We start from the raw sequence: 14,488 nt of genomic DNA on the forward strand, positions 1-14,488 counted from the left end.
CGAATGTAAAATCATCATATCAAAAATTTCGATCTAGCGAGTACATCGTTCCATAGCTTAATTGGCTAGAGCACCGACACGGTCAGTAAGAGATGCTGTGTGGTTACGGCAGTAAGGAATATAGCCATCCCCTCTCTCCCCGTGGTCCTTGGTGCTCAAGTCGGAGGCACAGCTAGTCTCCAATATTTACTAACAACTTCTTTGCTAACTTTTAGTTTTATAACAGCAAATCTCATTGATCTAAGCTATGCAAAGCTTTTAATGATAAAGCTTTACATAATGAAGCTTTACAAACCTTGCATAAAATGATGTCTTCTATTCTTTTTTAACCGACTTCCGGTGATTCCGGTCCGAAAAAGGGTGGAGGTTCTCAATCTGATTGTGTTTTTTATGTATGTTATCTCAGAAATTTTGACTGGATGGACCGATTTTGATGATTTTTTTTTATAGAAAGGTGTTGTGTGTCATGTGGTTCCATTTAAATTTAATTGAGATCTGACAAGTAATTTTCGAGATATATCTAATAATGCGTACATATTTACTAGAACATTTTTCGCCAACCTACGTTGTACTATACCGCATAACTTTTCACTGGGTTTACTGATTTTGACGATTCTTACTTTAATCGAAAGCTAATGCTTGTCATGTAGCCTCAATTAAATTTGATCGAGATCTGATCTACTTTTTAGATCTATTTTTGATTGATCTTTGATTACGCGTATTTACTTGACCGTTTTTTCATCACCCTTCGTGGTATTATATAATACCTCATAACTTTTTACTGGATGCACCGATTTTGATGTTTCTTTTATAAATCAAAAGCTTGTTAGGTGGTCCCATTTAAATATGATCGAAATATGATGAGTGCTTTTGGGAGTAATCTTTGATGAGGCGTATTTATGAGACGTTGACGAGACTTTGTCGCAACACCATCTATCGGAATCCAGTAAAACTACTTTGGTGAATATCGATCAAATGTTACATGGCCACATCTACTATAACGTAGTGAGCTGTATTATCCACTACTAATAGAAAGCTGGTGCTTGTCTTATGGTCCCATTTAAATTCGCTCGAGATCTGATGACAACTTTTTGAGTAATCTGTTGTAACGCATATTTACTTGACTATTTTTCATCTACTTATGTTGTTGTACTTGTCGATGTATTTGAAGTCGGTTTTTCTTTCGTTTGTGAGCAAATACAATTAATATTTATTTCTGTTTACTACCTATAAAAATAATTTAAGTGACAAAAAAAAAACCAAAAAATGTAGGGACGTAATAAAACAAAAACATTATTACATAAATGGAAAATTTATTTTAAATTTATAATAACCTTAAACTTAACAAACTAATCTATAAGAAATATATCTGCCTGCAGTTTCTGAGGATCGAATAATTTTTACGACCTGAAACAAAAATGTTCTTTTATTAAACTAGTTGTGCCTGTGAAATTTAACAAAAAAGTTAGTATTCAGTTTGCAGTTATAAAATAAATAAATCTGTAAATTAAAAGTAGCCTAAGTTACTCCTTACTACAGAAAGACAACAATTGTAAAATTTGTTATTTTAGTATATGTACCATGTACGCATACATATACATTTAGTAATAAGCGGTTATTTTAATATTACAAATACACTCCAATTTTATTTGTATAGATGTTATATATGAAGGTGAGCGTTGATGCGCATCTCAAAGGGGGCCTCCTTAAACCTACACCTGGGTCGCAAGTCCTAGGCACTGCTCTGAGTTACTCCATCTACCACACGATGGATTCGGCACCCGCACGGTGAACCGTGAAACCATCGAATACTAAGAAGTTAGTCTTCGCCCCCTTAACTAATAACTATCTCACCTTCCGTGCTGCGTTATCTTTCTGTTAAGTGAATCCTGTGTTATAATAATTTGGTGATATCATTGAATTGTGTCTATTTGTTGAGTCAACATTACCCACTGAAGCCCACAGTAAACTGAGTACTCTGAGACGATGAGAAAGAGAAATATACCTTCAAGCCGAAAAGTATACCTTCTCCTTCTTCTTTAATATCCGACATATATTTTAATAAAAATATAAAAGTTTATAAAACAATAAATCATATTTAATGTTAATTTTTATACATCTCCATGAAATAATCCATTTCAGTCAGTACTCATCATAACTTTATTCCTTTATTACTAATTTAGGACCTTTATTATTATTGACATTTTGTTCTATTCCATCAAATTCGAGTTGAAGTTAGAACTTAGTAAGGTAAGTAGATAAGTATCTTAACTATATAGATGTCAATGTAGGGGAGTAATTGTGATAGTGAGATCTCTTGGATATATGACAAATCAAAAATACACTCAATTATTTATTACTGAAATGTGACAGGAAGCAACATACACCACAATACACACACAGGGTACCCAGACAACAATATCTTCATTAGCTATTACGGTGGGGTCCAAATGTTAAACTAAGTTTTCATAAGACACTGTTTGACAGTTTAACAGAAAAATGAAATTTTTACAACCATGTCATATAATAATATATGACTTAATTTATTTAGTTTTTTGTGAGAATAAAACTTCTGACTCTCCTATTATACTCTTACTATTATATAGATTAAGGTAAAGGCTAGAGATGTACAGTGTACGGTTTGACACAAGTCAGAATCGATTCCCACTTTGGTCTCGTATACTCGAGTACCCAAGGATTCGAATCTGAAACGATTCGATCAAAGAATTCGAGTCCGATTTAAAAACATTCGTCGTCCAGGGTACTACTGGTCGCTGTGCAGGCTACTCTGATCTTGTTTTTTTTTTTTACTTGCGTCTCAGATTAGGTATTCTAGTACTAGGTTAGAATTGCGGACTCGAGTCACCATTCGAACACTGTATAAGCCGACGACTTGGCTCGAGTCCACTAAATAGCGACTCGGCACATCTATAGTAAAGACTATAATAACATCAAATTATGATCCTTAATCAGTACTTACACTTTTTTTTATCGAATAGTGATTCTCTAGAAATATAATAATTATGCTTTATAATATTATGCATAAAAAGTACAGGTTGTAATGGTTTACTGACCTGTCCTCTCTTAAGACCGAAATATCTTGCAACTGGATCTCCTGCCTGTATTCTCATCAACATATTTTCCTTTAATTTACTGTAAAAAAAAATATGTTCCTATTTATTGCATTACATTTGAAAAAAGAAATTAATAAATTGAGTCTGATGTTATAACACGAATTTACTCTGTAAATGGGCAGTATGTACAGAGTACATACATACTCTGTATATTCAATTTGTTTCAATATATATTTTTACACATTCATCATGTATTTAACGTATATTAACATAAATAAATCAGTGTAAAAACAGCACTCGTGGAGTAAAGTCATTTCGCACCTTAACTCCTCCTATAATATTGCACGTGTACAAACAGTTCCGTACAAATACTTTTAAAGCTTAACCATCATGCATATTGAATAACAAAAAAAAAACAAGAATTCAATTAATAAAAAGACAATCTTTATTTTATTGTTTTTTTGGGGATTTTATATTAATCGAAATGTCAGTCTCGTTAACTAATTTTTCCTACGTTTATAAAAAACACTCTCAAATCATTAAATTTAATCATTAAATGAAACAACTTTTTTCGGATTTTATCGCGGTTTATTATTATCTTTTGATTCCCGACGTTTCGGATACTTTACAGCAACCATGGTCACGGGGGGACTGCTGGTTGCTGTAAAGTATCCGAAACGTCGGGAATCAAAAGATAATAATAAACCGCGATAAAATCCGAAAAAAGTTGTTTCATTAAATGAGTAAAATTCGCGTAAACATTAGAAAACAATATGTTAATCATTAAATTTGCAATCAAAGTCATATTTGTACTAATTAATTAATTTATTTTAAAAGTGAAACTACCACTGATTTAGAATGTAGATTCTACAGAGCAGAACTGCCAAAAAATCCACAGTAGCTCTTTTAAAAAAAAACTGTGTTTTATTATTAACAGTATAATCTTGTAATAGATACTCACTATCTTGCCAGTAATTCTTGTTTCTCATCGGGTGTCAATACAATGTGCTCTGGTACTAATTCGTGTTCAGTTATATTAATCAAGAGTTCCGATTCGAGAAATTGTTCTAGAATATATTTTGGCGCCATGTCCACTAAGGACTGTTTTGCAGAGGGTGTCATACCTAAAAAACAGAGAAAATAAGTTTTTTTCTTAAAAAAGTATTCAGAGGCATTTATTTATTTTTTTTAAATTATTAACATAATTATATTTTAAAATTGAATTTTTTCTTGAGTAACAACATGTCTTACATACATAGTTGTCTGTTCCTAAGGTAGTAAGTAGTAAGGCAACTTAATGCTAGTGTTTTAAGTAACACTCAGCTATTAGATAGCAATTTTTTTAACCGACTTCCAAAACAGGAGGATGTTCTCAATTCGACTGTATTTTTTTTTATGTTTGTTACATCAGAGCTTTTGACTGGATGGAGCGATTTCGACAAATTTTCTTTTGATCGAAAGGTGGTGTGCGTCATTTGGTCCCATTTAAATTTATTTGAGATCTAACAACTACTTTTTGAGCTATATCTAATAATGCGTTTTTACTTGACGCTTTTCTCGTCGACCTACATTGTGTTATACCACATAACTTTCTACTGGATGTACCGATTTTGATAATTCTTTTTTTGTTGGAAAGAGGATATCCCTAGTTTGGTACCATGATAAGGAAACCAGGATCTGATGATGGGATCTTAGAGAAATCGAGGGAAACCCTCGAAAATCCACAATAACTTTTTACTAGGTGTACCGATTTTGATAAATTTTAATTTTATCGAAAGCTGATGTTTATCATGTGGTCACATTGAAATTTTATCGAGATCTGATATGTACTTTTTGAGTAATCTTTGATAACGTGTATTTACTTGACTATTTTTTCGTCGATCTACTTTGTATTACTCGTCGATGTAATTGAAGGCGGTTTTTTCAATTATTTTAAAATATAAATATTACATCCAGGCTGGGGGCAAGGTATCGAACCGGATGTAAGTAGAAGAATATATAGTAGGGTTACAGCAAAATATACCTACACGTTATAAAAAACTCAAATATTTATAATTTAAATACCTGCTTGAACAACAACAATAGCTCTATGAATATTCTCTTCTTGCATCCTAGTACAGTAAGTTTTGATAGTTTTAATTCCTATTTTGGCTTCGTCAGGGAAGAAGACAAACATCTGGTCTGTGGGATCGTCATTATGAGCAACTAGCACGATAAGATCACTTCTAGATGGTCGCTTTTCACTGAAATTATAAAAAATAAAATGTTAACACCAAACAATTGTATTAATTACTATTGCTTGAACTGTAAAATTTGTACTAAATATTTAAAAAGCTATAACCTTTTTATATTATGACTGTATTTTTATAACTGACATTTATTTTGTCATTACTTTCAAAAATACATATTATTAAATGCTGAACTGAAATTTAAAATAATAAAATTTATTTTGAATCTTACATTAATAGATCTACAAAATTATCCCCTATTATTACCCCCTACTAGGGCAACATATATATGTTTGCATTGTACCAAAATATCAACATGCAAGGTTTGGAAGAAAAAATAAAACAAAGCATAATGAACAGAACAATTTCAGAAACCACAAAATTGTATGTAGGTAAGCTTTTTAATTTTACATTTTAAAATTATACAATAATTTTATCATACTTAACCTATACCTATTGTATATGTGTAGATAGAGGTGTTGTTTCATCTCAATCATTTTTCGTCATAGAATATTGATTAAAAAGATTTAAAGGAGGAGGTTACTCAATTCAACGGTATATTTTTTTTATGTATTCATAGATAACTTTGTCGTTTAAGAACCAATTTAGATGATTCTTTTTTTGTTGGAAAAGAGATATCCCAAGGGTGGTACCATGATAAAGAAATCAGGATCTGATGATGGCATCCCAAAGAAATCGAGGGGAACCTTTGAAAATTGTAGTGGCAACTAGTGCATTTGTTAATTTTTTTTTGTCTAACCACGTGTCCACGTTTACTTGTCGATGCAACTGAAGTCTGTTTTTTGTCGTTTGCTAGCAAACACAATTTTTAGATACGGTTATTATGTACAATATAGGTAGATTTTTTTATCGGAGGCTAAATTTTTGTTAAACCCCGCTGTTACAGAGATATCATAGTTGAAGTTTTGAGGTTAAAATTAACCTACCACCTTTAAGGTTAGAGTAACGCTTGGCTCCGGCGCTGCGGGAAGTGCAGCCCTTCCGCCCTTGCGTGCGAAAGCACGCTTACTCATGCTCCGTTCCGCAGCGGAGGCTGGTCTCCGAAGGCACCTCTCCTCTACACATTCGTTCGCGCGCTTTCGCACGGCGGGCGAGGGCTGCTCTCCCTCCGCACCTCCGGCTTAAAAAAAACACTCTAGGGGTAGAGCAGACTAAGACCACGTGGACAGTGGGGTGCTCCGATTCGGTTTTGGGTATTTTTCGAATTTCTAAACCTATATTCTAGAACGCAATGTTACTAATTTTATTAGAATATTATATCTGACGCGTTATTTTGTTTAAAAGTGTCGATTTGTCAGTCGTTAAAGGTCAGTTCGTATCGTATTTTGATCTTGCAGTAAAGATCGTTTTTACGTAAATTTGTTCGAAAATAACGCTTGATAGTCGCAGTACGGAGCATGAGTACACTTACCGCAGCACCGGAATTAAGGTAGAGTCAGAAATAACAAAAATTTAACCTCCGATAAAAAAATCTACCTATATTGTACATTATAGCCAAAATAATTTATAGCTAATCAACAATAATAACCATTTAGAAATATAATTTACTGACCTAGGCTTATCACCAAATTGTTCTTTAAACTGATCCAAAGTTTGATCCAACTCGTCTTGAGTCACTAAATAACCTCGGTCATGGCACAACTGTAACAAAATATTATTATGGTATATTTAAAAAATACTTTATAAAGTAACAAAAACGCAATAATATAACCTCTCAACTAACCTGCATAACAGTTTTACGAATACGCCATAATTTATAAGTTTCCGCATCATCATCCATTATGAAAAATTTTAGTAGACGTACTAAAAAAATTAATTTACAGTATTTTATTTATAATCGCATATGACAAAAATAAATACAAAAAGTCTACAAACTAGGACCAAACTTAGTTAACACCACTAACGTAAATGACAAATTGACAATAAGTCAATACCGTGAGGTCTATGTTGGGTCCAAGAGCAAAGAGTATATAACCGTGGCTCCACACATGGCTATTTGTGTTTGCGTATTTGCCATATTTGACAAATAACTTCCATGTGTGGAGAGTGTATTTGCCAAATTTATTGCCGTATTAACCTATTTGGCAAATATGGCCAATAACAAATACGGCTTACCGAACTTCTGTCGGTTTTGCAAGGCACATCAAAGGCCAATATCAAAAAATATGTTTAATTTTTTGATATTTGGCTCCATGTGTAGACGGTCGTATCGTCTATTTGCCCGTACGTCAAATATTTTGTCAAAAACAACAAATACTGAACAGCAAACACAAATAGCCATGTGTGGAGCCACCTTAAAGGTCCATGTGCCCATGAACCAAAGACAAAGAGTATACAATCTCTAGTCTATACATTTATACACTAATACGGTTGCAAAAGCTGGCAACAATGTTTTCATTGCTTAAAATTAATAATATTTTTCACCGAACCGACAGACGCAGGGCTATCAATTTATCAATCCGCTAATATAATTACCTAATCCTACTGAACTAATATGCACTGTGCTGTGTGGCTACGGCACTAAAGAATTTAGCCACCCCCTCTCTTCCCGTGGGTGTCGTAAGAGGCGACTAAGGGATAACACAGTTCCGCTACCATCTTGGAACTTGAAAAGCCGACCGATGGCGGGATAACCATCCAACTGCTGGCTTTGAAATGCACAGGCCGAAGACGGCTAGCAGCGTCTTTGTTGCGACAAAGCCAGCCCTGCGGTCACCAACCCACGCGTGGTGAATATAGGCAAAACACATGAGTACAGCCATGGACTGCGATACGCTGAAGTGTTAAATAAGACCTACTTGTTATCAAGCACCTAAATAACAAAGTGGCTTCTCAAATGCACAGACCGAGGACGGGCAGCAGCGTCTTCGGTGCGACAAAGTCAGCCCTGCGGTCACCAACCCGCCTGCCCAGCGTGGTGACTATGGGCAAAAACCCCCATGAGTTCGAACTTAAAAATAAGGCCCTCAGTTCCCGGCAGCCCCACTATTCCCGGCTACGGCAGCGGCCATGGTAACGGTGGGGTAGAGGGTGCCAAGAATCACCGGGGTACGGGAGGCTGCCATAGAAAAATATTCCTGGCTACGTATGATGGACGCACGCTACGGTTGGACCATCACCTCACCGAACTTGAGGTAGAACTTAGTCACATTAAGTGGAGCATACTGGGGTTGTCTGAAGTCCGAAGAGAGGGAGAGGACACGATGATCCTGGACTCCGGGCACTTGTTCTACTTCCGTGAAGGTGATGGGCTTTCCCAAGGTGGCGTCGGTTTTCTGGTCCACAAGACTCTCACTCACAACGTTGTGGAAGTTAGTAGTGTGTCGACCCGGGTAGCGTACCTTGTACTTAAGCTCACCGACAGGTATTCCATGAAAGTGATACAGGTATATGCGCCGACCTCGGCACACTCTGACGATGAAGTCGAAGCCTTGTATGAAGATATTACAAGGGCCATACATGGCACGACTTCGACCTTCTACAGCGTTGTTATGGGAGACTTCAACGCTAAAGTGGGAGTACAAGGCCGCGACGGATCGAACATCGGACCACACGGATTGGGGCACAGGAATCACAGGGGGCAGACACTTGTCAACTTCCTCGAATCGGAGGGGCTCTTCTTGATGAACGCATTTTTTGAGAAGAAGCCCCAAAGGAGGTGGACATGGCAAAGCCCCGATACTGTGACGAGGAACGAGATAGATTTCATCATAGCGGATAAAAGGCATATATTCAGAGATGTCTCAGTGGTTAACAGGTTTAACACCGGCAGCGACCACCGGCTAGTACGGGGCACTCTGAATATATATATGTCTCCGAAAGGAGCGGACCCGCTTGATGAAATCTACTCTCCGACCTACGCTGTCCCAAATACTATGTGGCTCCGAGCAGTTTCAGTTGGAACTCCAAAACCGATTCGATTCGCTGGAAACTACTAGCGACGTGGACGAGATAACCGACAACGTGGTGAAGACGGTGTGTACACTGGGTCGCAGGCACTTTCCACCAACAAAACCAATGAAGCAGTCCAAACTTTCTCCCGAAGTCTTGGATCTGATGCGGCAGACGCGCGAGTTGCCGGCTGCTTCGCCAGAACAGAGGGCTCTTTCCAAAAGGATACGGAAGCTTGTACGCCGAGACCTCCGCTGCTCAAATACGAGAGAGATTGCTACTCTGATTGAGCAGAATAGGGGGTCCAAAGTTTTCCAAAGACCATTGGGGAGAAGCCTTCTTGCGAAGCTAAAAACAGCGGATGGCAGAACCGTCTGCTCTCGCCCTCAGATCCGAGGAGAGGTTGAGAAATTTTATGGACAGCTGTACTCATTGAGCGCACGCAAGCCTGCGACTTGGGACACCGAAGATCCACGGGCACCATTGTTGCGCCATTATTCGGAGTGTATCCCGGACTTCGAAGAGGATGAGATTGGTGCAGCGCTCGGGCAGCTTAAAAACGGAAGGGCCCCAGGGGATGACGGAGTTACCACTGAACTCCTTAAAGCCGCAGGGTGACCAGTCCTGAAAGCCTTGGCAAGACTATTTAACGCCGTCATCCACCGAGGTACCACGCCGGAGGCGTGGTCCAGGAGTGTGGTGGTGCTGTTCTTTAAGAGAGGCGATAAGTCTCTGTTAAAGAATTACAGACCGATCTCACTTCTGAGCCACGTCTATAAGCTGTTTTCGAGGGTTGTTACGAATTGTCTCGTTAGAAGATTCGACGAATTCCAACCACCGGAGCAGGCTGGGTTTCGAAATGGCTACAGCACCGTAGACCACATCCATACTGTTCGGCAGATTATTCAAAAGACGGAAGAATATAATCAACCGCTGTGTATGGCATTTGTGGACTACGAGAAAGCCTTCGACTCTGTCGAGACCTGGGCTGTCCTGGACTCTCTGCAGAGATGTCATATCGATTGGCGATATATCGATGTACTGAAATCTATGTACGACGCGGCGACGATGACCGTTCCACCAATGACCAAAGAACAAGACCTATTTCCCTCCGACGCGGGGTAAGACAGGGGGATGTAATATCACCGAAACTGTTTACCACTGCGCTAGAGGATGTTTTTAAGACCTTAGATTGGGGGGAACGAGGCATCAACGTCAACGGTGAATTCATCTCTCACCTTCGTTTCGCCGACGATATTGTCATCTTGGATAAGACGAAAGTCATGTTTAACAACCAAGTCATACCGATACCGGTATCGGTCGATGGTACCCTTCTCGAAGTTGTTCAGGATTATATTTACCTAGGCCATACTATCCAACTGGGCCGCAACAACTTCGAGAGGGAGGCCGATAGGAGGATTCGGTTGGGCTGGGCGGCGTTTGGCAGGCTTCGTCGAGTCTTCACTTCGAAGATTCCGCAATGCTTGAAAACAAAAGTCTTCGAACAATGCGTCCTGCCTGTGTTAACATAAGCAGCCGAGACGTGGACACTGACGAAGGGACTGGTTCACAAGTTTAGGGTCGCTCAACGTGCAATGGAACGGGCTATGCTTGGGGTTTCTCTTAAAGATAGGATTAGAAATGAGACCATCCGCGAGAGAACGAAAGTAACCGACGTAGCCTACAGAATTAGCAAGTTGAAGTGGCAGTGGGCTGGTCATTTGTGTCGCAGGACCGATGGCCGTTGGAGTAGACGGGTCCTAGAGTGGAGACCGCGTCTTGGCAAACGCAGTGTGGGACGTCCTCCGGCCCGTTGGACCGACGATATACGTAAGATTGCCGGTGTCGGCTGGATGAGGATTGCGGAAGACCGGGATGTCTGGCGCGAACTTGGGGAGGCCTATGTCCAGCAGTGGACTGAGATAGGCTGAAGTGAGTGACTGAACTAATATTAGGTCTTTTCGAAAATAGTCTGGACCTTTATGAGTAATGACAAATTAGTACATATTCACATTTTTGTTTTACTAGTTATTAAAATAAAATGTACCCTGTACTAGAAAGACTGTAAAGGGCTGTGCCTTAATTTAGACTACAATTTTTGTACTAGTAACTATTATTTTTTTCCACCCAGGGACTTAAAAGTTAAGGGTGGCTAGTTAGTGGCTCCGCGACAAAAAATGAACATTTTTACACGATGTTTTACTTTCGCTGTCGAGGTACCGGGAAGAGTTTTGAAGTAAAACTTCTTTCTACACGCTTGACTTGAGGAGTACGCTGGTGAATGGGTGACGAGAGCGTTTCGAAAAGTGTGATTAGGTAACGCGAACGGACGTTAAGAGGCAGATATACCTAAGTAAGATGGAGCTAAAAAAAGTTTTACTACAGTCATGTGGTCTAAAGCACTCTTTTATTTTGTCAAGCTATTCATTTAAGTCCAGAAGGCATCAATACTATACAGTGACTGCATAATTTTTTATTCAAAGGAACCATATAAAGCCACGACATCGCTGAAGCCAAAAACTAACGTTAAAATTCTTCTCTGCAGAATCTACATTCCGAATCGGTAGTAGCTTAACTTTTACAAAAATAATAATTTATTTTTAGTTTTAATTTGTAAAATGACGATTCGAAAGTGCTCTTGAGGCCTATTTGAATAAAGCTGTTTCTGATTTTGAGTTTGATAAGTTTAGATCTTTTGTCAAACTCGTCACCAGGGATGTGCTTCTCCTTCGACTCTGATTCACATCTATGGTTCTGCTCTTCCAAATGATCAGTATCTCCTCGTCAACGATTGAGTCAGCCTAAAAATTTCACTTTTATGATTGACTTCAGCCAGCCATAACCAAGTAACGAAGTTATACTTCATTGGCTAGCGAACTTCACGCTGCTAACTTCTTCTTCGTTGACTACCTAATTTTAGAGTGTCGGTTTTTTGTGACGGTGTACGCGCGCATCGTAAAAATTTACTTTCATCATTTTTCCCTAATGCGCCAAAAGAAGTATAACTTCTAAAATAAAGTAATATGTATTGTGTCATAGTAATTTCATGGTAGTAATTAATAACCAAAATACGTCCAAGTTTACTTTGAAGTTTGATTTATCACAAAAGAAAATATATATATAAACAAATATAATAATGTGTGAAAATGGTAACGTATTCAATCGCGTTGATCACGGTCTTTATTACACAGGTCAGAACACTAAGACTAATTTCAATGGTGAGAGACTAGTACGATAATGTCTAACTTTTCGTTTACTTCAATGGCGCTGTACGTTGCTGTACGTCACTACTATGGCTTAGTGCGTCACGTGGTGCGGTGGTGACCTTCATTGTTATTGGCTATCATGGAGCTTGGAGTTGGCTATATTGAGTGACGGTCTTCATTGTCATTGGTTATATTGAGTGACGTTTCATTGTATTGGTTATATTGACTGACTTTTCATTGTAATTTGTTATATTTAAAAAAATAAATGCATGACGTGTAATAGAAAAAGAGACAGAATGCTATTCTGTCTTCGTTGCACAGCACCATGGTCTTAAGGGGGTCATAGACGTGCGAGTAGTGGCTCGACAACCTTTTTCGCTAGTGTGTCACCCTAAATACGCGTACTTTAAAACCGCCGAGTAAGTTCATTGGCAATCCGACAAGTTTGAAAGTTTGCTCATAACCCGCCTGCGCTCGTACGTGTGACAGCACTGCGAGCCGCAAGCCGCCATTTTTAACCATCTTCCAAAAAAGTAGGATGTTCTCATTCGATTGTCCTATTTTTATGTATGTTATCTCAGAAGTTTTGACAAGGTGGACTGGTATTCCATGATTTTTATTTTAATCGAAAGGTAGTGTGTGTCGTGTGGTCAATTTGGTTGCGATCTAACAAGTAATTTTTGAGTTATATCTAATAATGCGTATTTACTTGACTGTTTTTTCGTTTACCTACGATGTGTTACTGGTCGATGTAATTGAAGTCGGTTTTTTTTTTTCGTTTGTGAGCAAACACAATTATGTATTGCCATTCCGTGGACGCGCAACGCTTGTAGTGTAGGTGTATTTGTAATTTTTGTTACTTTTGATTGTGAAATTACTCAAAATGAATTATTTCCGAACTTCGTCTTTTTTTGGGGTTTTAAAATGTAATTCGATACAATTCCTAAATAATACAAAATTCTTCCGTCGACGACATCGTAATACAGTATGAGTAAGCTTCACGTGTGTCACCGACATCGAGTCGAGTAAGTTCGCGATCTTAAAAACCGCGTTCATTAAGTTCGTATCACCTGCTTTATGAACGAAGCGATCGTCATGCCACTCATGCCTCTGGCGGCTTTTAACAATTAAGCCAACGTACCCCCACCACTATAGTTTCCCGACCTGTGTAATAAGACCGCGGTATGGATTACATGTATGTAATCCATGCATATTTGCGGAGATCCTATGACAAAACCAAGTTAAACTTTGGCTTATGCTGTACGAGGAACGTTGCTTGAATATTCATTTAGTAGTACCTGGAAGCGCTCGAAGCTAACGCTAATCTATTTTAGAAATTATCGATTTTTTATTGGTGGATTACATATGTATGTAATACATGCGATCACTCCGGGGCTATTTCAAACAAAAAAATCTTTGTTAACTAAGCTTGCTTAATAGAAATTAAGCTTACCCTACGAATATTTTATGAAAGTATTCAATTTCTTTTTCAATAATATGCTCTTTCTCTGTTATCATTAAATAATAGGTGGAATCAGAATAATTATATTGTTAAAAATAAAAGCAAAACAGTAAAATATAACATCATAATAAATTTAAGAAAGTGTTTAATCGTCAAAATCGTTGTAGTCTAGTTCTAGGTTTAATATAGTAAAAACAAGTTTTAATAAAAATTAATATTTTAACTTTTTGTTTCCTTAACTACTTGATAAATTTTAAACCAATTGTAAGATTAGTGATGTTTACTAAATACAAAAAAAAAATATTTATAAAAAAGTACAATATAATAATAATAGTAAATACTCATTGTACACCATAAATAAACATAACTAAAAAGTGATACATGCAAAGAAAGATGTACAAAGGCGGTCTTATCGCTAAGAGCGATTTCTTCCGGACAACCTTTGGGCATAGGATATAGCGTAGAAAAGGAGAAGCGGTAGGGAAGTTTACAAACAGTTGATAAAGACTTCGCATATAGTTAACAAGCAATATGATATTAAAAGAAGTAAATATACATACATATACACATACATATACATATATACACAATATACATACACATATA

The 14,488-nt window shown here is 37.6% G+C and overlaps 1 protein-coding gene across 4 annotated transcripts; it reads right to left on the minus strand.

Moving 5' to 3' along the window:
• Positions 1 to 1,293: 1,293 nt before the first annotated feature.
• LOC123661496 (DNA-directed RNA polymerases I, II, and III subunit RPABC1) lies at positions 1,294 to 7,278 on the minus strand. 4 transcript variants are annotated; one of them, XM_045596456.1, is made up of 7 exons: positions 7,228 to 7,278; positions 7,047 to 7,126; positions 6,876 to 6,964; positions 5,139 to 5,317; positions 4,036 to 4,198; positions 3,075 to 3,153; positions 1,294 to 1,407 (listed from the first exon to the last, which is right to left on the minus strand). In XM_045596456.1, the coding sequence occupies exons 2-7, from the start codon at positions 7,101 to 7,103 to the stop codon at positions 1,342 to 1,344; spliced, it is 633 nt and encodes a 210-aa protein (XP_045452412.1). In that variant the 5' UTR covers positions 7,104 to 7,126; positions 7,228 to 7,278; the 3' UTR covers positions 1,294 to 1,341. The 4 variants fall into 4 exon arrangements, with proteins under 4 accessions (XP_045452412.1, XP_045452413.1, XP_045452410.1 ...); XM_045596457.1 differs by having other exon boundaries at positions 7,258 to 7,275; XM_045596454.1 differs by having other exon boundaries at positions 7,199 to 7,263.
• Between the last annotated feature and the right edge of the window lie 7,210 nt (positions 7,279 to 14,488).

This window comes from Melitaea cinxia, chromosome 17 (assembly GCF_905220565.1).
Source record: "Melitaea cinxia chromosome 17, ilMelCinx1.1, whole genome shotgun sequence".
NCBI classification, from domain to species: domain Eukaryota; kingdom Metazoa; phylum Arthropoda; class Insecta; order Lepidoptera; family Nymphalidae; genus Melitaea; species Melitaea cinxia.

Coding starts and splice junctions, on each gene's coding strand:
- LOC123661496 (XM_045596456.1), bottom strand. CDS start 7,103: ATGGATGATGATGCGGAAACTTATAAATTATGGCGTATTCGTAAAACT. Junction 5,318..6,875: donor CAATTTGGTGATAAGCCTAG/GTCAGTAAATTA, acceptor TTATAATTTCAG/TGAAAAGCGACCATCTAGAA. Junction 4,199..5,138: donor TATTGTTGTTGTTCAAGCAG/GTATTTAAATTA, acceptor TCTGTTTTTTAG/GTATGACACCCTCTGCAAAA.